The sequence below is a fragment of the Sprattus sprattus genome, assembly GCF_963457725.1.
Source record: "Sprattus sprattus genome assembly, chromosome: 12".
NCBI lineage: Eukaryota > Metazoa > Chordata > Actinopteri > Clupeiformes > Clupeidae > Sprattus > Sprattus sprattus.
Genome location: NC_137910.1, coordinates 2,524,198 through 2,548,384, shown reverse-complemented (window position 1 = coordinate 2,548,384; position 24,187 = coordinate 2,524,198). Strand labels below are relative to the sequence as shown.

At 41.7% G+C, this 24,187-nt stretch overlaps 1 protein-coding gene across 1 annotated transcript in view; it reads right to left on the bottom strand.

The window, feature by feature from the left end:
* Window positions 1-19,284: 19,284 nt before the first annotated feature.
* The window catches only part of LOC308373018 (rho-related GTP-binding protein RhoQ-like), a gene marked incomplete at both ends in the record, with an annotated part of 6,731 nt that continues 1,828 nt past the window's right edge, over window positions 19,285-24,187 (bottom strand). The window contains 3 exons of the mRNA XM_080848410.1: window positions 19,285-19,449; window positions 20,680-20,775; window positions 21,569-21,733. Coding sequence (XP_080704536.1) covers window positions 19,285-19,449; window positions 20,680-20,775; window positions 21,569-21,733 — 426 coding nt within the window. The remainder of the gene's footprint in view (window positions 19,450-20,679; window positions 20,776-21,568; window positions 21,734-24,187) is intronic.

Here is a 24,187-nt window from a genome sequence, read left to right as displayed (position 1 = left end):
CTGTTGTTTGAAGATGAAACACCTGTTCCCCCAATAGTATGTTATAGTGCTGAGGGAAACCTTGATTTCATTCTTATCTGGCAAGCTGTCACTGTTGACAAGTAGAAAAATAATCAATTTTATCACTGGAAGGGCGTGAATTGTTTAAGAGGTAATTTTATGGTCCTTGTCAGGAACCCTGTAAAAAGGAAAAAAATCGTAGAAATTTCCATCTATATAGCTCGAAGACACAGTTAGCAGAGTACACCAGTTTGCATCCTTTTATCAGTTTCAAATATGCAAGTTTTAGATCAGCACTCCTTACTGCTGCTTTAAACTCCGCACAGGTGGAGGTGGTAGAGGTCCTTACGCAGACACAGCTGGCTGAGCTGGCCTCCACCCCCGGCCAACTGAAGACGCCTGGAGGGGTACAGACCGTCATGGCAGCCGTCACACCACCCAAGTTCGCTGCATTCTTCGACGTTGTATCTCCTGTCATTGAGGTATGACACTGCATATGAGACTGACTGACATTAACGCAAAGGAAACTGTTTACATTTGCAATTGTAATATTCCTTAAATGTATCCACTCACACATTCATACATTCATTCATTTTGGTTTTCTTTTTCTACATGTCTGATGTTTGTTTTTTTGCCACTCAGTTATTCACTCATATATATATACACTTGAAGATGTGTAGGTCCCTTGTCTACATTCAATTCTTGTTTAATTATTCCATCAAAGAACCTTGAGATGAACTTCACGCTGGAGGTGAAGGGTGCGTTTCTTCAGGCGATCTTTGACCAAGGGAACCTCTCATCACCATCAGTCCCCGACACGGAGATTGTAACCTGGGTGAACGTTCGCCTACGTCCCCTCCTACATGGCCTGTCCACATCCCAAGTGGCTCTGTACTTCAGCATCATCAAAGACCGATCCTGCAATATCAGTCAAGAGGGGTGAGATGAGGTTCTAAACTGATCAGTGTACTGTTTCACCTCACTCGGATCACAACTTAAACCTAGAACTTGACCTATTAGACGTTTCAAAGCTCAATTCTGGTTCCGGTTCTAAACATTCAAGGTCAAAGATGAGATGTTCTCAATCACATCTAATCAGTGTCCAAATGATCACTGAACGTCTCGGTTACTTACGTAACCTCGGTTCCTTTAGTGGAACCGCAGACATTACCAGAAATTGGATGCGTGACTATGTCACTTCCCATCTGGTAATGTCGTAGTGTTCTACGACAAGGAACCTTTGTTATATTCACTATATGTAGATAATTGAAATAACCTGCATAGTATCTCAGATGTAATTAGAGCATTTTCTGTTCTTTCTCTCTGTTCCCTTGTAGCATTAATGTACTGGATTCCATACATTCTTTGCTGAATAAGGAGGTCCAAAAGGAGATTGAACAAAACATCCTGCTTCTACTGAAAGGTATGATTGTTTGTTTGTGACAAATAATGTATCACATTTAGTTCACAATTAACCTGTAGTAAACCTGTATTATTGATAATCTTTAATTTGGTATGTGGTGTTTTATCTTGCTAATGTAAGTATTTATATAACTCAAATTACAATGTTTTTGGGTTTGGGAGACTAGAACAAGGCAAGGTTGTCTTTGTTGAAATAAATATTGTTTAGACATCCAACTCTGCTTTGGACACAACACAAGTGTAGTTATTCATCATTCATGTTAATAAAACCTTTTGAAATCCTACAGAGCCAACCCCACTGCAGTGCTATACTGGTGGGAGCTTCTACAGGTTCCTGAACAGTACCTTCCTCCGATTCACATTCCCTGACTTGTCAACCCTTCTCTCTCTGATACCCTCCAACCGCCTACCTGAGGTAAAAATAAACACACAAGAACACACACACATAGACACACACACACACACACACACACACACTCACACACACATAGACACATGCACATGCACAAACACAAACACACAGTCATCAGTGAAATCCCTCTCTGTCAATGTGTCTATTGGTGCCCAATCACACAGTAAAAATAGTAACCGTCCATCAATCAATCAGTTATTCAAAATCAATTCATACAAAAACTGGTCAGCACAATAATTGGTGACCCATGAAAAATAATTGAAAACTGGTCAGTATGATAGTTAGTGATCCATAATTGTTTGACCTCTCCAGGTTCTTAACTCCATGGAGCCATCTGAACTGAACGCTTACCTTAGTGAGCCAGCTGTCGTCACTAACTCTTCAGACCTCTGCATTGTCCTCAACAACTACAACAGAACTGCTGAGTATTTGGAACTGGTGAGCTACTACCTATTGTTTAGAACATAGAATAAAATACATTTTCACATTTATTTATGTGTTCTCCTCTGTTCGTCGTGTTCTATAATATTCCCTGATGTTCTCCTCTGCCTGTCATGTTCTTTAATGTTCTTATGTGTTCTCCTCTGCTCGTCATGTTGCATAATGTTCTCTGATGTTCGTATGTGTTCTCCTCTGCTCGTCATGTTCTAGAATGTTCCCAGATGTTCGTATGTGTTCTCCTTTGCTCGTCATGTTCTATAATGTTCTCTGATGTTCTTATGTGTTCTCCTCTGCTCGTCATGTTCTAGAATGTTCTCTGATGTTCTCTGATGTTCTTATGTGTTCTCCTCTGTTCGTCATGTTCTATAATATTCCCTGATGTTCTCTGCAGGTATCTAATCCTGAGTCAGTGCAACAGCAGATCCTGCCGTGTGTGTGGTCTCAGGCGCTGACTGCTGCGACGCGGCCCGAGGTAGATCTCTGGTTCGACGTGGCCCTGAAGCACTATCTCCCCTTCCTCACCAAGGATCTCATCAGTGTCTCTTTCATCCAGAATGCCTCATGCCTGTCCTACAGAAAACTGTGAGTTTGTTGTTGTTGTTGTTGTTGTTGTTGTTGTAATTGGTCATAGCAGTATTGTAATTTTGTTCTCCTAGTTCTCTCTCTTTTTGTGCTTAATTTCATCATGACATATCCATCTTCTTATTTTATTTTCATCTTCTCTCTCTTCCTTCCCATATTCTTCTTCTTCCAGTAATGTCCACATGTGAAGGAGAGACTAAACACAAACTGTTTAATTAATATTCTGTATGTTCGGTTGTTCAGAGTCTCCATCATGGGCAGCAGCTTCAACTACAGCAGTGCTGACTTCACTCAATCGGATGTTTATGCTTCCATTAAGGCCTACCTCAGCAACGGTAAGACTTGTGGAACGTAGAGTTTTAGTAAATTCTTTAGTGGACTCTTGAGTTGATGCATATTGTGTAGTATGGAGAGATATTGCGTATAATTATCTGAAGTAGTATCTGCTGAAGGCTACTGATTAATTGAAAGCTGTTGGTATCTATGGCTCTTAGTTTTGTAGGTCTATTGTTGGTCAGTGTTTAACTTTTGAGATATGAGTGTTAAACCTATATGTCATATATTACGCTAAACATTCACTTTGTTTCCATTTCTAAAATCTGTGAAGATATAAAAAAAAAAAACTCATATTGTCCAGAAAACCTATTTGTGCAAACTGGTTCATTTGATGGTAATCAATAATTGATCAATAATTTACTATGAAAGATGAACTTGAAAATTAAATGAAGAATGCAGCTAGACTAACCTTGTTGAGCTTGTGATTGATGTTTAAAGATGGCACACCACGCTGCTACAATGCCAACAACCCAGAGTTCAACTCCACGGCCTGGTTTGTGAACTACGTGGGTGCATTCATCAGCTACGTCTCTGTGAACGACCTTCAGTCCTTCTGCTCCTCCAGCCAGGTGAGATATCTACACCTTTATCTACAGTACTGTGCAAAAGTTTTAGGCAGGTGTGAAAAAATGCTATGAACTAAGAATGCTTTGAAAAATGTAAACAATAAATGTTTATTTTGTATCCATTTACATGGTAAGACTGAGCACAGCAACAAGACACAACGTAGTTATACTGCATCAGCAGGGTCTCTCCCAGACAAAGATTTCAAAGCAGACAGGGGTTTCAAAATGTGCAGTTCAAGCTCTTTTGAAGAAGACGTTGAGGATCGTACACGCAGTGGTCAGCCAAGGAAACTTAATGCAGCTGATGAAAAACACATCAAGCTTATTTACCTTCGAAATCGGAAGATTTTAAGCAGTGGCATCAGCTCAGAACTGGCAGAAACCAGTGGTACCCAGGTACAGACATTTACTGTCCAGGGAAGTCTGGCCAGAAGTGGTCTTCATGGAAGAGTTGCAGCCAAAAAGCTCTACCCCGACAAGGAAACAAGGCCAAGTGACTGAACTACGCACGAAAACATAGAAACTGGGGTGCAGAAACATGGCAGAAGGTGCTCTGGACTGATGAGTCAAAATTAGAAATATTTGGCTGTAGAAGAAGGCAGTTTGTTCGCCGTAGGGCTGGAGAGAGGTACAATAATGAGAGTCTGCAGGCAACAGTGAAGCATGGTGGAGGTTCCTTTCCAGTTTGGGGCTGCATTTCTGCAAGTGGAGTTGGAAATTTGGTCAGGATGAATGGTGTCCTCAATGCTGAGAAATACAGGCAGATACTAATCCATCATGAAATACCATCAGGGAGGCGTATGATTGGCACCAAATGTATTCTGCAGCAGGAACATAACCCCAAACATACAGCCAATGTCATTAACAACTATCTTCAGCTTAAAGAAGAACAGAAAGTCCTGCAAGTGATGGTATGACCCCCACAGAGCCCTGATCTCTACATCATCGAGTCTGTCTGGGTTTACATGAAGAGACAGAAGAATTTTAGGAAGCCTACATCCACAGAAGATCTGTGGTTAGTTCTCCAAGATGTTTGGAACAATTTACCAGCCGAGTTCCTTCAAAAACTGTGCAAGTGTATCTGGAAGAATTGATGCTATTTTGAAGGCAAAGGGTGGTCACACCAAATATTGATTTAATTTAGAATTTTCTTCTGTTCCTTCACTGCATTTTGTTAATTTATGAAGAATTGATGAAAATAAACTGTTAACACTTCCATTTTTGAAAGCATTCTTAGTTTACAGCATTTTTTCACACCTGCCTAAAACTTTTGCACAGTACTGTATATGTAAATCTAAAATTCAAATTTAAGGACTTTACTGGCATAACATATAATTACATTTGCATTGCCAAAGCAAACAACAAACATAATTAACAGCGTGTAAAAGGTGGCAAGGGCAGATATTATAGGTTAAAGTGGAAAATAACAAAACCTAAATGGTTAAAAAATGAATTTAACTGTTAATCTGTGTATGCAATGCCACCATTCAGACCTTTCGGTATTTGTTGCAAGTCCGTATCTAGTATCTAATACTAATTTCTTTGTGTATCTAATGCACAATGACAAATAAAGTCTATTCTAGTCTATTCTATTCTATTCTATGCCACGTATGCTCTCTTTCTCTCTTTCTCACTCCCACACACACACACCAATGCCTCCTACTAATTAGTATGATCTCTTGTTCTGCTGTGTCCCTGTAGCTTGGCGTGTTTCTGGAGAACAGTGCAAACATTCAGCTCTTTGGCAGCCCCGACGTCTCCTCCACTCTCATCTCCTACTACACAGCACAGCTGTACCTCCTCAACCCCTCTTTCAGCCCAGTCGAGTGAGTGTCTGCCTGTCTGTCTGTCTGCCTGTCTGTCTGTCTGTCTACCTGTCTGTCTGTCTGTCTGTCTGCCTGCCTGCCTGCCTGTCTGTCTGCCTGCCTGCCTGCCTGTCTGTCTGTCTGTCTGCCTGTCTGTCTGTCTGTCTGCCTGCCTGCCTGCCTGTCTGCCTGCCTGCCTGCCTGTCTGTCTGTCTGTCTGTCTGTCTGTCTGTCTGTCTGCCTGCCTGTCTGTCTGTCTGCCTGTCTGTCTGTCTGCCTGCCTGCTAGTCTGTCTGTCTGTCTGCCTGCCTGCCTGTCTGTCTGCCTGCCTGCCTGCCTGTCTGTCTGTCTGTCTGTCTGTCTGTCTGTCTGTCTGTCTGTCTGTCTGCCTGCCTGTCTGTCTGTCTGCCTGTCTGTCTGTCTGCCTGCCTGCTAGTCTGTCTGTCTGTCTGCCTGTCTGTCTGTCTGTCTGCCTGCCTGCCTGTCTGTCTGTCTGCCTGCCTGCCTGCCTGCCTGTCTGTCTGTCTGTCTGTCTGTCTGTCTGTCTGTCTGTCTGTGTCTGTCCGTCTGTCTGTCTGTCTGTCTGTCTGTGTCTGTCTGTCTGTCTGTCTGTCTGTCTGTCTGTCTGTCTGTCTGCCTGCTAGTCTGTCTGTCTGTCTGTCTGTCTGTCTGTCTGTCTGTCTGTCTGCCTGCATGTCTGTCTGTCTGTCTGTCTGTCTGTCTGTCTGTCTGTCTGTCTGTCTGTCTGTCTGTCTGTCTGTCTGACTGTCTGTCTGTCTGTCTGTCTGCCTGCCTGTCACCATAGGCTAAAATATCACCTAATGCACCTCCACCCTCAAACAGTGTGCAACTTTGGCTTTGGCATAGTTGTAGGCCCCATGTTTCAGACACAGGAGCCTGTTAGCTTCACACATGGCACCTTGAGTGTATGAGTCACAGCTCTGGCTAAATAGTTTAAAAAGCGCCACTGAAAGTAATTTCTGTCTTTTTTCCTGTTGTGTTCCTTTCCGTACCTTCTGTTCTACAGTCTCCCTGGCCATATCCTGTGTCTTGTACCTGTGTCTGCGTTCGAGAACTTGGGTGAGAAGGACAGCATAGCCATGCTGGACAGCCTGAATCAGTTCTGTAATGGAACCGAACCTGAGGTATTACTCTATCATTTTGTGGTTTGAATTATAAATACCCCCATGTGTTCACAAGTTGATTGATTGGTTGCTCTTAAGTAACAGGGCTGGGATGGATCGTACCATGATGATGACAATGTTTTAACATGCTTTCTTCTAGCACAACCTGTTAATCTGTCATTTTAAACAATACACTTGAAATTATTATTTTTGATGGTTTGTTGAGTTAAGTTTAAGTTTGAGTAATGACAATATGACACCACAAATACAGCTAACTGAACTGATCATATCAAACATCAGTATCAAAGTTTAGAACTGTTCAATCACATCCTTTCCATCGCAAACTAGATCATAGAAGGCCGATGGGATTACTGACATGATGCCTGTCACTAGTGTAGTGGGTGACATTACCATGCTCCTTTTATTAACATCTCCCATTATTCATTTGTCATATTCAGATTTCAGCCGCACTGGTGGCTAACCTGCCCCAGCTCTCTGCCAACACCATCCAGTCGCTAGGTAACGACAGCACCAGCTTGACCGTAGGCCAAATCAAGGAAGCCTCGTCCAGTGTGATCGTGTCGTCACTGAGCACGCTCAGTGTGGTGAGCGGTTGGAACCAGGGGCAGGTCAACGCCATCATCCAGTCCATCACCCAGACCATACAGGTAGTTGATCAGTTTATAAAGTAAAGTAAAAAAGTAAAGTAGCTTTATTTGTAAATTACTTCAAATGTCAAGACATACAAAGTATTTGAAAAAACGTTTCCCACTCTCCTACGGTGAAACATATAAGTGCACAGGCACAACAGAGAGGACATACAAACATACAGACAAGACATTACATAATACAAGTAGAACATACAGATAAACATATAGCAGCATAAGTTACATAAAGTGAGGTTATGCAGTGCAAAAAAAGGGCAATTTGGTACAGTGAGTGATGTTACCATAAGTGATAAAAGTGATATCAGATGCTAGGAGATTCTTCTCATGATGTGCAAGAAAGTAAACATTTCATGTTGTCCTCAGAAATGACCTCAGAAATAGACAGTTGTGGCTTAATTAACATGCTAATTATTTGTCCATTCTAACCCTTAATAGTGGTATTACGGTCTCAATATATCAGGCTGCTTTGCAATGTGTTTACAGTGATTCACGTCTCCTATAACCTCTTTGATTCTTAGATCACTACAGCATCCTTCCTGGTCTCCCTGGGAACCCTCATCCAGGGCGTCCCCTCAATGATCATTTCCAGCATCACCTCCTCACAACTTCTGACCACGACCACTAACACCGTGTTCATCAACAACTTGCTGACCACACCCACCATTGTTCAGCAGAGCTACGTCAACAAGGTTGCCAAAGAGTTCATAGTTATAGCGACTGACTGATTGGTATTGTGTCTGTAAAAGTAATGTTTTTAGTTTATTGTGAATGAGATCAACATTCTCTCCTTTTGTCTCTCTCTCTTCCTCTCTGTCTCCACTATCTTTTTTGCTGTATGCTTTCCCTCCCTCTGTGTGTGTGTGTGTGTGTGTGTGTGTGTGCATGTGTTTGTGCGTATTTTAAATGTTTCCAACAGATAATCTCCATAGATCAGAGTATAACACAGTTGTTGACCAATGTCCCTGATGCCCTGGCTGGGTCCATTCCTCGGGTTCTGCTGACCTCTTCCAGCTCATCCAGTGTGACACAGATCAATGCGAAGACATGGAAGCCACAACAGGTAACCTTAATCCTTTAGTATTGTACTTCATTTGGTTATTGATTGGGATTTTTTGTGTATGAGCTCAATTTCTCGCCTGGGATGTATATAATACATACAGTTAATGCATAGTATGTATATGTATGTGGCCTTCCCTTCAGTGTGGCCGATGCATTTACATTTATGTATATGTAAGGGATAATCGATTCAGCATTCAGGTAGCAGAAAATAATGCACAGCGAGGTGGTAATGTGTTCATTGCACCTCACAGTTCATCAAATTCTATCCCACTATTATCCATTTGATATCGTTGCTGATACACTTAGATTATGTTAATTTGCGGACGTAATTTCCAAGTTTTAATCCCTAAAACAGACGTGTTTGTACAACTACTTCCATTCACCACATTTTGAGTCTTTTTTGATGTTGTAGCCCAAATAGTTGTAAATGACCTCTGCCATGCCAAAAGCCCTGACATTAGTTCCATATCTGTCGAACGAGCATCCAGCCGTCCTTTGAGCCCAGTTTTATAAAAGTACTGTCGGCTCATGTCAGAAATAATGGAACTTTAAGTTACACCAGACATGTACGACGGCTTTCTCTCTGTACCGCTGCGTTTCATTAAGTTCTTTGTCACATAGCTACAGTTAATTGAAACAACTTAGTGAATTGCAAGGACAATATGGTCAAAAACCTGGAACTACTTCATACGTGTATAACTTCATAGGTGTGAAAATATGAAAATTTTATTCACATTCTAAGGATTGAGTCACAAAAGCGAATTCAACTAAGCAGTGGTATAAATATATTTCTCTGAGTATTTGTTGACTATTAAGATTCTATTGTCATACAGTTTATTTCAGTGTACCAAAGTGTTAACCCCCCTAATTTCACAGTAATATAATGATCTTTCTCTTTTGCAGGCTGTGATGTTCTTTGACTCAGTCGCAACTGCTGTAAATGACACAGAGGAGTAAGTTATAAGTGCTCAACAACATACATAATGTACACACATTTGCAACAAAACTGAAAGGTGGCTGTCCTATCTTTGTCTTTGCTGCTGCAAGAAAAATAGTTTAAAAAACTTTCCTTTCTATTCATGTGTAGCAGAGTTAGACCTCTAGCTATTAGTTCCTTTTCATCTGCTAGTTCACTCAAAATTCTTTATAGAAAAAAACAATATTTCATAATGAAGTTCAAAATAAACCTTGTCATGAATTCATTTATTTCATTCTTAATATCACTATACATAAACCTTACACTGACTACAATACATTCTTTACTGTTCAATTTATTCTATGATCTGCATTATTCAATTCTGCTCTTCATTGTTATTCAAACTCTGTTCTGTGTTTTTTTCTTCATGACGAATTAAACTGTTGTGTATTGTTTTGCGCAGGCTGTCTCCATCTGTGTCCTTCATGACGACTCAAACTGTTGTGTATTGTTTTGCGCAGGCTGTCTCCATCTGTGTCCTTCATGACGACTCAAACTGTTGTGTATTGTTTTGCGCAGGCTGTCTCCGTCTGTGTCCTTCATGACGAATTAAACTGTTGTGTATCATTTTGCGCAGGCTGTCTCCGTCTGTGTTGCAAGGCTTCTCCTGTAGCTCAGTGCAGACAATATCGAAGGCCAAGGTGCGACGCCTCGTACGGGCCTGCAGGCCACGTCGCCGACGCCGCAAGGTGGTGCTGAAAGAGTCTCAGGTGAGTTGGACAACCAGAACTAACCCTGGATTTAATTCAAAGGGGCGGAGTCCTTCAGTCTGTGTGTACTGAAAAAAAACCTCAAAGCTTGTAATGACATATTGGATTGCTTCACAGCTGACCTGCATGTACAACCATGTGAAAAGCCAACTCTCACAGAACTTCACGGAATATCCCGCAGATATGCTGCTGTACTATGAGTGAGTAGACTGACAACACATACTTGTTGAGTCCATTGAGAGGTAGGCCTACTAACATGAATATAAGCACTTAATCAAGGACAATTTGCTTGATGACAACAACAAAAAGAACATTGGAAAGTGAATATGATATACGTAAATGATGGTATTGTGAAAATTTTTAGTTTTTTTTAAATGTGTCTATTTATTTGTTTTTTAAATGTGCCTATCTCTTTTTTAGCTATGCCAATGTCGACAAGGCCAATTGCCAGGCCTACTTCCAAGCCCTCAGTGCTGCAGACTTCTCTGTCGTCTCCAGCAGTCTCAGCATTAAGACGACACTGTGGAACAATGCCAAGAGCTGTTTGGTGAGTGTTGAAGGATTGTACATTCATTTCTGAAGTGACATGCAAGTATGTAAATGTTAGCAACATCCACCTTGATATACTGTTGCAAAAATGTCGGCACCCCTGGGCACATGGCCATGTTTATTGGTATCTATTATTTAAGTTCATGAAATAAAAAACATTCCATTAACATTTGTAAAAATGCGATTTTTTTTTAAGTCTGCTAGTTTTAGTTTTCACAGTATGTGTGTCACAGTATTTTTTTTAAATAGCTGAAATAGTTAACAATTTAGTTTATTTTGGTTCAGTAAAATTGTGGTTAATTTGTGTGGTGTGTACTATAGGGTATCACTGGTTTCAACCTGAGTGCGGAACATGTGGACATCCTGGGCAACATGGTGTGTACCTTGGACGGTGCCGTCATCCAGACCTCTGATGCTGCCATTCTGGAGAAACTCAAGAACTGCAAAGACTTCACAGATGCCCAAGTCTCAGCCGTAGAGGTCCTCCTACTCTCAGGAAACACAACATATGGGTAAATAATAATAATAATAATTCATATTTCTATAGCGCTTTTCTAATACTCAAAGACGCTTTACATAAAACATAAGGCAAGCAAACAAGACAACTGAAAATAAGAAAGACAACAGATCAAACTAAAAACAACAGACAAAAACAAGTGCACGTGCAACTATTTACAGTATAGGGTCCCAGAAATGAACAAATACCAGTTCAGACTTTATTTAATTAATTTAAATGTCATCATTAATTGCATAGTAATATATAGCCTGCATCTTACATGTTCCTCTTCAGAAACACGTCCACATGGAATCAGCAGACTCTGCAGGATCTGGGCATCCTGCCCCTGTACCTTACACAAACCTTCTGGGACCACTTCAGCACGGTGAGGTTCCTCAATAGCGTGATGTAGCCTCAGTCCAGCCTCATTAATGACCTATGCGTGTCTCTTTTAAAGAGACGAACCACCCATGTTAACCCATGTTGGACTTCCGTGTGTCTTCCTCTTTTGGCAGTCGGAGAAAAGAACGTTCCTCAGGTCCTTCCTGCCCTCCCTGAGGCGCCAGAGGGTCCAGAAGAGGAAACTGCGGAGGCTCTTCAGGCGATGCAACTCACGCCGGTTCAGACGTGGAGCAGGTACGAAACAATACTGTATCAATCACTGTCATCCACTATACTCTCCCATATTGTACAACACCCCATACAATACTTAAGCAATATAGTACTCGTGCGAGTGGGGTAGGTAAGGGATATTCCCACGGGTGGTGGTCGGGCACAGGCAACAACATCCGTAGGAACACAATTTTTCCCATTGTGTCTCCGCAACAATAGTTCCATTGGCAACGTCTTGGTTTGGAAATATAAGAACTTTGAATCAACGGCTATAGCTTAATTGTATCAACGCGCTATAGAATGTTTCATCGCGGAGTGATTTATTATTAGCTGTGAAAAGTCAGAGTTGGGATGTCCATCCACAGTTATCCTTTTTTAACTTAACTCTCCAGGATGCGTACTTGGGAACATCACTGAGTCGACCATCAGTGACCCGTCCTTCCCATTCGGCTATGACACTGCTCAGTTCGACCTCTGCCTGGATGCGGTCATCCTCAAGGACAACCTGGCCACAGTAACCGAGAAGGTGGATGATGAAGGCTTTCAGACCATTATTCTGACCAAGTTAAATCAGGTAATGCCACTGATGACACTCACAGTGTAGGAATTGGTTAGATTTTTTTTTTTCTTTTTCATTTCACAAATTACTGCTGTTTATATTTATGTAATAGCAAGCTAAAATAAAAATAGCAAGATAAAAGCCATGTCTTGTTTTAACACAAAAACACACCTAGTTAAATCCTTGCACGTGTAACTGAGAAATTAAATAAGAGAGAACATTCTGTAAAATGAGGTAAGCATTGGCAGTAAAGGTGATACTAAGGCAAGAGGGTAAAATCAGCAATACAACCACAAAAGAAAAAAAAACGGAAAATAAAAGCAGAACATAAAAAATATCAAATATACAAGAAATCATGTCTTGTTGAGGCAACCTATAATTTGACAGTTGGATTACCCTAATTATCTTCCGACTTCTAATCTCTAATCTGGTATACAGTATGAAATCTGGTGTATACTATATCACACATATGCCGTCATTCTTGTATTCTGACGTCTGATGTATACTCCACCATTCTTACATGCTATCTGTCTTGCATCATGTCGTGTTCTCCCAGGCCTACCCAGAAGGCTTAACGGACACTGAGCTCCAGGTGCTGGGCTCCACGGCCCGCGTGGCCAGCACAGACGACATCAGTAAATGGAACATCACCGTGATCGACACGCTGGCGGCTCTCATGAACTCGGATGACGGAGAGTGGAACGCCACGGAGGTGAGTCTGGTGGGAATAACGTATTAGACTGACTGTCTGATGTGATGTTGTACCAGCCGGAGAAAAAAACGTTCCTCAGGTCCTTCCTGCCCTCCCTGAGGCGCCAGAGGGTCCAGAAGAGGAAACTGGTACAGACTAACTGTCAAGACAAAGGAAAAGAAAATTTAAAAATGTCTGGAATCAGGACCGTTCTGGATCTCTCTTTCACACGCACACATCCACTTGCACCCACACAAAGCCCAACTGTATAAACCATTTTCATCCACAAGATGAAGCTTGCAGTCGGCACACTTTCTTTTTAAAGTGAAGATTTCCTATTCCTAAGATTTTCTTCTGGCCAGACACATTGAATAGGAAAGTATTTATACACAGTTAATTTCACACACAACACACACACACTTTAACGCTCTTTCTCTCCCCTGTGTTTATTTCCAGAGTAAGGCAGTCATCATGAAGTACCTGAGCGTAGCCAACAACACGCTAGGCAGCGACGAGATCAACGCCATCGGCTCCAACCTCTGTTTCCTTGACACCAGTGTGCTGAGCAACATCACGTCAGACAGCCTAAAGTGAGGGAACACTTCAGGCCTTAAGGCCGTTGCACATTGCCCCAACAAACACCCAACAAACAACGTTCAGCAGCTATCGGGTGTTGTTTTAATCGCAGTGGTCCCAGTTGCTCATGAACACAATAATAATCCAGTAGCCAACTTTATAATATTGGTGTTTGTTGGGTCCATGAGGAAGAGCCTATAGGATATCCTCATTCCTGCCTTGTATCTGGTACACATCACAAAAAAACGAATTGTGTAATTAGCTGTAATTGTCATGACAACCATGATTAGTTAGTTATCGTCGGCTTCCTGATGAAACCTGCTATGTGCATTTATACCTTTTTTCAGGAAAGCCAAAAAACTGATTCAATAGAGAGTCAATGGAGGCAATTTAAGGCAATGGAGAAATTTGACTTGTACCATCAATATTGTATTTCATTAAGAGATGTGTGCTGGATTTAATCAACAAATGCAACTTTTATCAAAATGTTGCATTTTGGGACAGAGTTAGGGGAGATAGCAGGTTTTTATTCTGTATATATACATATATTTTGTGGATATAGCAGTTTTTTAAAGGGCTTGTAAAATGCCAGATCTCATCATAACTTCAGTATGACCCAATCAGATCACTTTTTATAACTCTTTATACTACTTTATAATATGACAGGCTTCATTGCGACAACTTGGGTCAAAGGTGTAACCAACATTTAACCAAATTGGGATATAGCAGTTTTCATCACAGCAAATATCAGAAGAAAGGATTAAGCATTTTTCTTTATTGTGTCGTTGCTACCCCACAAAATTAAGATTGACATTGCAGGTTTTATCAGGATATGCCCCATCTGATTTTGGTCCACTCTGATGTTTAATCTCATTTCGGCCAAAATGGTGGATAGCAGGTTTCATCAGGAAGCCGACGTTATGGCATTCCCACTTCCTTTCGCCATTGTATTCCAGTACACCAAGTTAAAGGAGTATCTCACCATTCACCCTAATCTCTGTCATGCTAACTTACTCCCTCCATTTTATTCTAAGTCCACCCAGCCAAAGTAGCGCACTCATGTTCAACCACTAATGTCCCTTCCCTTACCTTCTCTCTCGCCCTCATCGCTACACAGGGACGCAGAGGCTGTGGATCTGACCTCCTGCTCCACCCAACAGAAGACTGCTCTCTACACCATAGCCAAGACCTCCTTCAGCTCAGTGAGACAGCTGAGGGCCACCAACGCCACCGCCACCACCTCATATTACCACCTCATCAGCTCCTACCTGGGTAAGCATGTGTGCCTGTGCAGGGTGGTTTGAAGCCTCATCAGCTAATCCCTGGGTAAGCATGTGTGCCTGTGCAGGGTGGTTTGAAGCCTCATCAGCCAATCCCTGGCTCCTGCTTGTGTGCCCGCGGCTAATTTGGTAGAGAAATGTGCTAACATGTCAGTAGTCAATGGTTACCCAAATACGGGATGCGACATCGAACCTCTCACCTTGGTGGTGTTGTGTGGTACATTTGTACCCGTCCCCCTTGTGTGATGCACGTGAACCTGTACCCCCAAAATGTATGTTTAATAACCTCTCAGCATTAACGGTTGACAAGTTTTGAGCATTTATAGGACTATAAGGCGAGATTTCACAGTTTGGAGACAATTTGTTTAAATTGTGTCCTTGATTAGACCTATTCCTCTTGTTCACAAGTCTCTGAACTCTTGGCAACCTTTGATTGCTTGTTATTTATATTAATATTAATATTTGTAATAATGTTAATGTTCTCATCATTCTTATCCACATTGAGTCTACATTTTCACAATGGTTTGTTACAGGTGTATATGTTAATATTGTACTGAATACAGTATATATGTTATTAATGCATGCTACATGAATATGACTAACATATACTGTACAGTATGTAATGCTATGCAAGACAAATGACAGACTTACTGACTCTCTACCCCAGGCGGTGCTTCCCTGGCAGACATCCGTAGCCTGGCAACGCAGAACATCAGCATGGACATGACCACATTCCTCACCCTCAATCTCGATGTTATCACGGTAACCATAGTATTCCCCACCCTCAATCTCGATGTTATCACGGTAACCATAGTATTCCCCACCCTCAATCTCGATGTTATCACGGTAACCATAGTATTCCCCACCCTCAATCTCGATGTTATCACGGTATCCATAGTATTCCAAACCCTCAATCTCGATGTTATCACGGTATCCATATTATTTGCATAATTAATCATAGGAGATTGGATTGACATCAGTGTTAACATCCTGAGGCTGAGCTGGTGGAGCAAGGTGCCAAAATAACAATAAGTGTTATAGTTTCAAACCTCAGCACCTAACTTGTCCTGTAAATGTCAAGGGAATATCAACAACATAGACATTCATCCACTGCTATTACTTAAGACACAAATACAAAAGCATTAAAGTAAAGTAGGACTAATACAGAAATGTAATGTCATTACATATCATTCTCAAGTTTTTAAAGGTGATTTAAAACCTTGTTTTATTTTACACTCCCATTTCAGAATCTGAGCGTGAGTGATGTTCAAGGACTCCTCGGCTCGGTCAACATAAACGACCTGAAGACCTTTGAGAACACCTCCATCATCAGGGCATGGATCGCTGAGCAGCCTCAGTCGGAGCTCGACTCGCTGGGTCTGGGCTTGGAGGGAGGGAAAGCTACTGTTGCCACTGTCACCACGGCAACACCCTCAGTCAATGCTACCAGCAACGCCACTGGCAACTCCACCTCCACCAATACCACTGTAGTAATGCCAGGTAGGAAGATCCCCTGCATCCAACTACCCATTTACGGTCTCACTCACACATTTTCACACAGATGTTCATCCATTAAGTACTCTTTTTTTATCATGACTGCTCCAGCCATGGCAGGATTCTCAATCTGTCAAAATGCACAGCTAATCTGGAATGTTGTGTTTTACAACACAATTATATTGTACTCACGCCAGAGTTCGGCTTTTATGCTACAGACGCAACATTCTAACACTGATACAGAATGGCAGACTGGCATGGGCTTTTACGTACAGACCAACACATTAGGAAAACCATACTAGGTCATAAACACACTGACTCAGAAAACAGAAAGCACACACTAACATTAACTAAGGAAGAAAACCACAAGACATGTAAAGTTAGAACAAAGCTTTAAGAGATTGAATTAGACAAAGAATTAAACAATAAATAATTTACTCTTACATTTGCACTGCATTCTGGCACACAGCTATGTCACACACACCACCCAGAACACACACACACACACGCACACAACATGCTTGCTGCACATCACTGTCTGACTGCGAAGGAACTAGTTATAGAATCAACTTTATAGCAATACATGGCACATTAATCAAAGTGACTACAGAATTTAGAGTCTTTCCCAGGGACCCAATTAGAACCAAAACATACATTTTATACTTTATATACAGTACACTTATAAAACATTTTGCATATTAAAAACATTGAAACATCATTTTATATATTAAAAAAACATAACATCATCATATTTCATATTATCACACTCTCATTTCCTCTTTTATTGTACTGGTTGTTAAACAACAGCACACCATTTTTACACCATTGTTGCTGATTATTTCTGTTTTTGGTGTTAAATGTTTTAATATTGTGAATTGCTCTTTGGTCCCTCAGCTACCCCTCCCACTAGTGGAGGTGATGTCACTCGCCAGGGTTCCCTGGCCTTCAGCTTGGTCGTGTTGCTCACATCGGTCCTGATGCTGCACTGACGATAAACCAACGTGCGTGTGCATGCACAGACGCAAACACACCAAAGAAATGCTTAGCAGTTTTATTTAATTTGTAATTCTTGCACTAGTTTTTTGGATTGCTACATTATATATATTTTTTCTCTAAATGCTCTCCTAATGTATTAATCTCCTCTAAAGTCTCTAAAATATCAGGTGTGAAATCAATGAATGTAATTTTCAGGAATTAAGGGATGGGATGAAATGGGATCAGTATGCAACATTAATAAACTCATACATCTGCTATATGTCTTATGTGTCCTCTTTACAATGCATAGAACACATACATGAAATACACCCCTTGTGTTACGTTACGTGTTTACTCCATAAGACATTAAACCTCTATAATCATTTCTAATCCCATTGTATTGTTTTTCTTCATGTAATTCCTCAGTTGGTTGCACCATACGCCAATGTACAACAGCAGCATGTCAATCAAAAGGCTACATTTCTCCCAAACTATAATACTGTACCCAGCATGCTCTGGGTGAGAGGTCAGAGGTCGTCTGTTAATCAGCAGTGTTCTGTTCCAGTATTGTTATGTATGTCCTCCTCTCTGTGTCCAGTGTAGCATGGATGCCTAAATTAGCGTTAGCATTAGCATAGTCTGTCATTAGCATAACACTGTCCAATGTCCTTTCCTAACTACTTTTACTTGACCTCGATGGAAAATGTCATTGTGGAGGAGAACTCGTAAGGATTTAAGGTCGTGACACACCAGGCTGACAGTAAGCCATTGGCCAGTGTCTGTGGCCACAGCTTTTGTGGTGTGTACCGCACTGTTGGCACTAGTCGGACCTCTGTCTACGTTTTTTGGGCCTATTGAGCAGCGACAGAGCCTTCCAGTGAGAGGGATAACTCTGCTTGGCTGTTAAGCTAAATAAATGTTTTATTTATCTCCAGCTCTCAACACAGGTTTAAGAAAGCCCTCTGAACTTGCTACTGTAGTAGTCCTAAGCATGAGTGTACCGATTTAGTGAGTATTCTCCTTTTTTTTTCCACCTCTTTCTTTTCCTATAATTAAAAGTCCAATGACTGACAACGCCAGTGCCATTTGCAATTTCCTATCAGACATATTTTTGATTAGAAATAGCTATATTAACAAACCGTAAAAATTGTAAGCAAACACTGTTTTGTTTATGGTTTGATATAGAGAGTTATTTCCTATTACTCAGGCACAGAATATACTGTGTGTGCTAGTCGGCCTTTGGCTGTCATCTTTGCAGAACTTCACAAGTAGTGTGGGAGCTCTAAGAATGGTGGTTCATGGGTAACACTGAGAGAAATGTGGCATCGGTAGATCACTATCTAATGCAGTATCCAGTCACTGACATCTGTGGCACCCAGCTTGATCACAACAGTGACAACGAAGGCTAGATCAAGAGGTGGTCAATGTCCCATGGAAGGCTGAAGGTGAAAATGAGATTCCTCTTATTTGAGGATTTTGTGAATGGCACAGTTAAGGTGTATGCTGAGAGTGAACTCTAATGGACAATTCTGTTGAGTTAGAAAATAAATAAAAACAAAAACTGGCATTTTGCTCTAAATGTGCTTTTACCATACTTGGTGCTTTCATTCATTTGAAAGTCTTAAATCTGTCCTAAACAATGTCCATTCTGCTTTTAATCAGCTGTTTCCTTCACTTCACTTCTGCCTTTCCCCTCCCTTATCCACTGAAGTCTCTCAATTGCACCAATAAGTCCACCAAAGCGTTTGCTTGTGTGTGCAGAGCCATGCCAAGTTTCATTTTGTTATTTTGTTCCATTGACACAAATATAATGGACACTACATTTCCAAATGAGGCTTTTATCCTCGTACCAAACCAGCCATGAGAGCTGGCAGCCCTGAGCTCTGTCCTACTCGTCCATCTCCCAGTCGTCCACCACTTCTCATGCCCCTCCGGTCATGTGATCATGAGGTCATGTGATCGGGCAGCAGTGAAGGCAGCCGGGCCAGAGCCGTTTCCTCAGGCCCCTCCTCTTCCTCTTCTTGGGTTTGAGGACGATGGTGATGGCCTCGTCGAACACGGCCTTCAGGCCCTGCTGGGTCAGTGCAGAGCACTCTACATAGCAGCGAGCCCCCACCTGTGGGACAGGCAGTGAAAGTGAAAGTGAAAGTGAAAGTGACAATGTTCTGGCAGAGATAGTGACACAAACACACACAGGGACAGGCAGGAGTGTGTACATTATACCACACAATACAAAACGCCTAGATACTGTAGTGGCCAATTCTAAGTATTAAACTATTTTCTATTTTCACAATCAGAAGCTCCACAAAGGACATATTGTTCAAACAGATTTACTGCAGTAAATGAAGCCACAGTAAAGAGATACGGAGATTACATCTGCCCTAATACCTTTGTGGGAAGACATTTAAACCTTAACCTGACACCTGAGGGACAGGCAGTGAAAGTGAAAGTGAAAGTGAAAGTGAAAGTGAAAGTGAAAGTGACAATGTTCTGGCTAGAGATAGTAACACACACACACACACTCTGAATTTGATCTCTGCATTTTACCCACCCAGGGTAGTGATACACTCAGCACCCAGTGAAGTGAAGCACACTAACCCGGAGCAGCGAGCTGCTTTGAGCGCCTGGGGAGTAGTGATAGGGGTTAGGTGACTTTCTCAAGGGCAACTCAGCCCTGGATGTGGGCATGGGACTGCAGTGCTCAACCACTTCCCCCGCCCACATTTTTCCTACTGGTTAGGGTGTTGTGCTGGAAACCGGAAGGTTGCCGGTACGATCCCTGACCGGTAGGAAAAATGTGGGCGGGGGAAGGCCACAGCTGCCCCATGAGTGCCCAAGGAGTGTGTACATTATGGCACACAATACAAAACTACTAGATACTGTAGTGGCCAATTCTAAGTATTAAACTATTTTCACAATCAGAAGCTCCACCATGGACGTGTTGTTCAAACAGATTTACTGCAGTAAATTAAGCCACAGTAAAGAGATGAATACCGGAAATTACATCTGCCCGAATACCTTCGCGGGAAGACATTTAAACCTTAACCTGACACTCCCACTTCAGCCCTGAATGGCTGAGCGTGTAACCAACCAATTCCTAACTTCTAACCTGACTGCATCCAATCAGAAAGATGAACCTAATTGCCCACCCATTTTCTAGGTAAAACCCCTTTTTGACATCGTATTGTGTGTGTGTGACTAACCCTCATACTAATTAAAGGAATTATCTAACATTACGTCTGACTCATATTAAAATATCCCACAATACTGCACTCCCCTGACCTCCCTGGTAATCCCCTCCTCTGTAAGGGAAGAGGCTGAGTATGATATGATACGTATATTTTACCTGTCTGGCCAGCTTGTGACCCTGTTCTGCTGTAATGGCGCTTTCCCTCGTGCTGTTCAGCCTGGCGATGGTCTTCAGGTCGTCGCGCAAGTCAATCTGATCAAAGGAAGAGTGAAGTCTCTGATACTAAGATACTCCAATACTGTGGAGGATTGATCATATAGGCATTACTATCCAGCATGTGACTGCTTGTATCTGCAGTCGATTTTGACTTTGATTTTTGACTCTTTAAAAGGCATATCATTAGCTGAACATTTATAAATTAATTGTATTACCATTTGTTGCAACCAATGTAATGGAGTAGATCTAAATTCCTTCTAAACTCTTCTGGGCTCATTAGCTGAACATTTATAAATTAATTGTTTTACCATTTGTTGCAACCAATGTAATGGATTAGATCTAATTCCTTCTAAACTTACTGTATCACTGCATGGTACATCAACTGCACAGAAAAGGACAGGAAATCCCTCAGTCGGGTCATAAGGTCTGCTGAGAGAATAGTTGGACTTCCACTGCCCCCCCTGGATGACATCTTTAGGACGCGCTGCCTCCGCCGAGCATGTGGCATTTTAAAGGATGAGACTCACCCCGCAAACCATCTCTTCACCCTGCTACCCTCTGGCAGGTGCTACCGGGCCACTACAGCCCGCACCTCCAGACTGCAGAACAGTTTCATCCCCAGGGCCATCACAGAACTTAATAATCACACTACACTCCTACCCTCCTACCAGCACAACTGCACTTTTGTTAGTGGTTGCACAAACAAATTTCGTTGTGTATCCAATGCACAATGACAAATAAAGTCTATTCTATTCTATTCTATTCTATTCTAGACTCGTCTGGGCTCATGGGTGTGCTGGGGGGGGGGGGGGGGGGTAGGGGGGTTCACCTGTGTTCCAACGAGGAGGAAGGGGACCCCCGGTGCATGGTCCTCCAGTTCTGGTACCCACTCCAGCCGAGCGTTGTGGAAGCTGGCCGGGTTCACCACCGAGAAGCAGATGAGGAAGACATCCGTCATGGGGTAGGACAGAGGACGCAGGCGGTCATAGTCCTCCTGCCAGGCAGAGGGCGCTGTGGTTATGTGAGCTGGCCTCACACAGATGAGATGTATAGTGTATAAACAGTGAATAGCGCTCCACTGTTCATTACATTAAAATTAAGACATGAAAGATACATCAAACGTACATCATTTTAATATGCTAAACATATATGGCAAATTCCAATATTTTCTGAGATAGTTTGACATACTAAACATACACAAGATCCAGCTGCCCTGCACTGTCTCATCTCAATACGCTCCCAAATAAATGTTTAAATACAGTTGAACGTTTTCTAACTGCTGAGTTCTAGCGCTCCACTGTTCATTACATTAAAATTAATACATGAAAGACATAATTTTAATATGCTAAACATATATTGTGTTGTATTGTGGCCCTACTAATCAGGCCAGGGGCTCCGCCCTTTATTGTGTTACGGCTGTGGCTTATTCATCCTGCAGGGTGCTGAGTGCTGAACCAAATGGGCTGGCCTATAAGAGGCTGGGGTTCGCTATGGACGCTCTCTCTCTGCTCTGGGTTTCTGCGTTGCCGTCAGAGGTTGGATTGTTCCAGTGGTGAGAGCCTGGTGCAAGACGTCCAACTAAGGAACTCCACACGGAACACTTCCACTGTCCTCGTCGCATTTTTACACTTTAGTTTGTTTCTCGTTTACCCCCTAGACATATTGCACGACACTTTAATTTTTATACATTATACTGATTGTTTATACTACTGTAAATACAACCCTTTTAATAATAACTACGGTGTGGTCGACCCATTTTATGTCAGGGCTGCCTTGAGCCAGGCAGGCGTGACAATTGCAAATTCCAATATTTCTGAGATAGTTTCTGAGATAGACATACTAAACATACACAAGATCCAGCTGCCCTGCACTGTCTCATCTCAATACGCTTCAAAATAAATGTTTAAATACAGTTGAACGTTTTCTAACTGCTGTGTGACGCGTGAAGTATTAGGCCCACAGTAAAAATAAAAAAGGTTCTGCAGTAGCTTCTGTAGGTTTTCGGTGTAACTGCTGTACATAAAGTCAACCCTTCACTGGTTTTGTTTCCAAAATAAAGGTTTAGTGCAGGTCAGTGCAGGTTAGAGGGTCAAGCATAAGAGGTGGAGGGATGACAGGGAAAGGAAAATGGACGGCTTGTTGTTCACCTTCCTACCGCATAACAAATATGCTATTTAATTTGTCCTATGTTTTGAGATGAGAGAATACGTGCAAAATCATGACACTTGGCCACCCTTCACCTTTGACTCCTTCTAAGAGTGTGAAGGTATGAGGGTGTCTGTTGATTATGTCATGACTTCAAAAACATTTGGTTGTTGTTATGATTCTTTTGTATGGTTGTTTTTGTTATTCAAAAATTAAACTCAAAATGCGACGGTGTGTATTCTCGCATGTTTATAAAGTTAGGTCCATGCCTGTGTGCTATAAGTAGTCATTGAGTAACACTGTGTCTAGGGTTATCAAGACAATGACATTTTTTGACAACTAATTGTCATACAAATAATTGTCATTAACGATTTAACTGTCTTTTTCTGTTAATTTTATGCCAAATCATAGTGTGTTAATAGACATACACCTAATGAAGAAGAAGTGCCATTGAACATTGGAACATTATGCTTGCCTTTTAGGCTTTGTAAACAAATAATGCAAAGGGATGACATAAATGACAACTTAAATATACACTATACTAGATTATAATCTACTCATGTGCCATTAAACAATAGCAGAAAAAAGGGGCGTAAAGAGATGATGTCATTAAATGAGCACCAGTCAAAACTCAACTGGTGGACAAGGGAGGGAAACGATTATAATGCTTATGCAAAATGACTGCAGTCAGCTCAAATAATCGCAATCAGGCGATTATGTAATGATTGTGGCAGGCCTACCTGTGTCATGTGTCTGTTTATAGTAAACACAGAGCAAAAGTTGGAAACACATCACTGATTCCTGTGCCAGTTTGTGATTAAGCGGTTGATCCTCTGTGTATACATTCTACTAGAGAAAGGAATGAGAGCCTGCCTGTCTCTAAAGACCTTCACAACCAGGTCAGAAATGCAAACCTTTTTTATAAAGGCCTTGAAGACTTTTGATTTAAAACACCATGATTTATCCCTCATAAAAAACATAAACAGTTGCTGATGTACTACTACTACTACTACTACTACTAATAATAATAATAATAATAATAATAATAATAATAATGCATTACGTTGTAGCTAACATTAAGGCCAGTATCCTCCCCAATGACCATTGCCGTTCACAACCCTCTCTATCATCACTGCCCATGCTGCCCATGCTCTCATCTGCTGGGACTCTCTATCATCATCACTGCCCATGCTGCCCATGCTCTCACCTGCTGGGACTCTCTATCATCATCACTGCCCATGCTGCCCATGCTCTCATCTGCTGGGACTCTCTATCATCATCACTGCCCATGCTGCCCATGCTC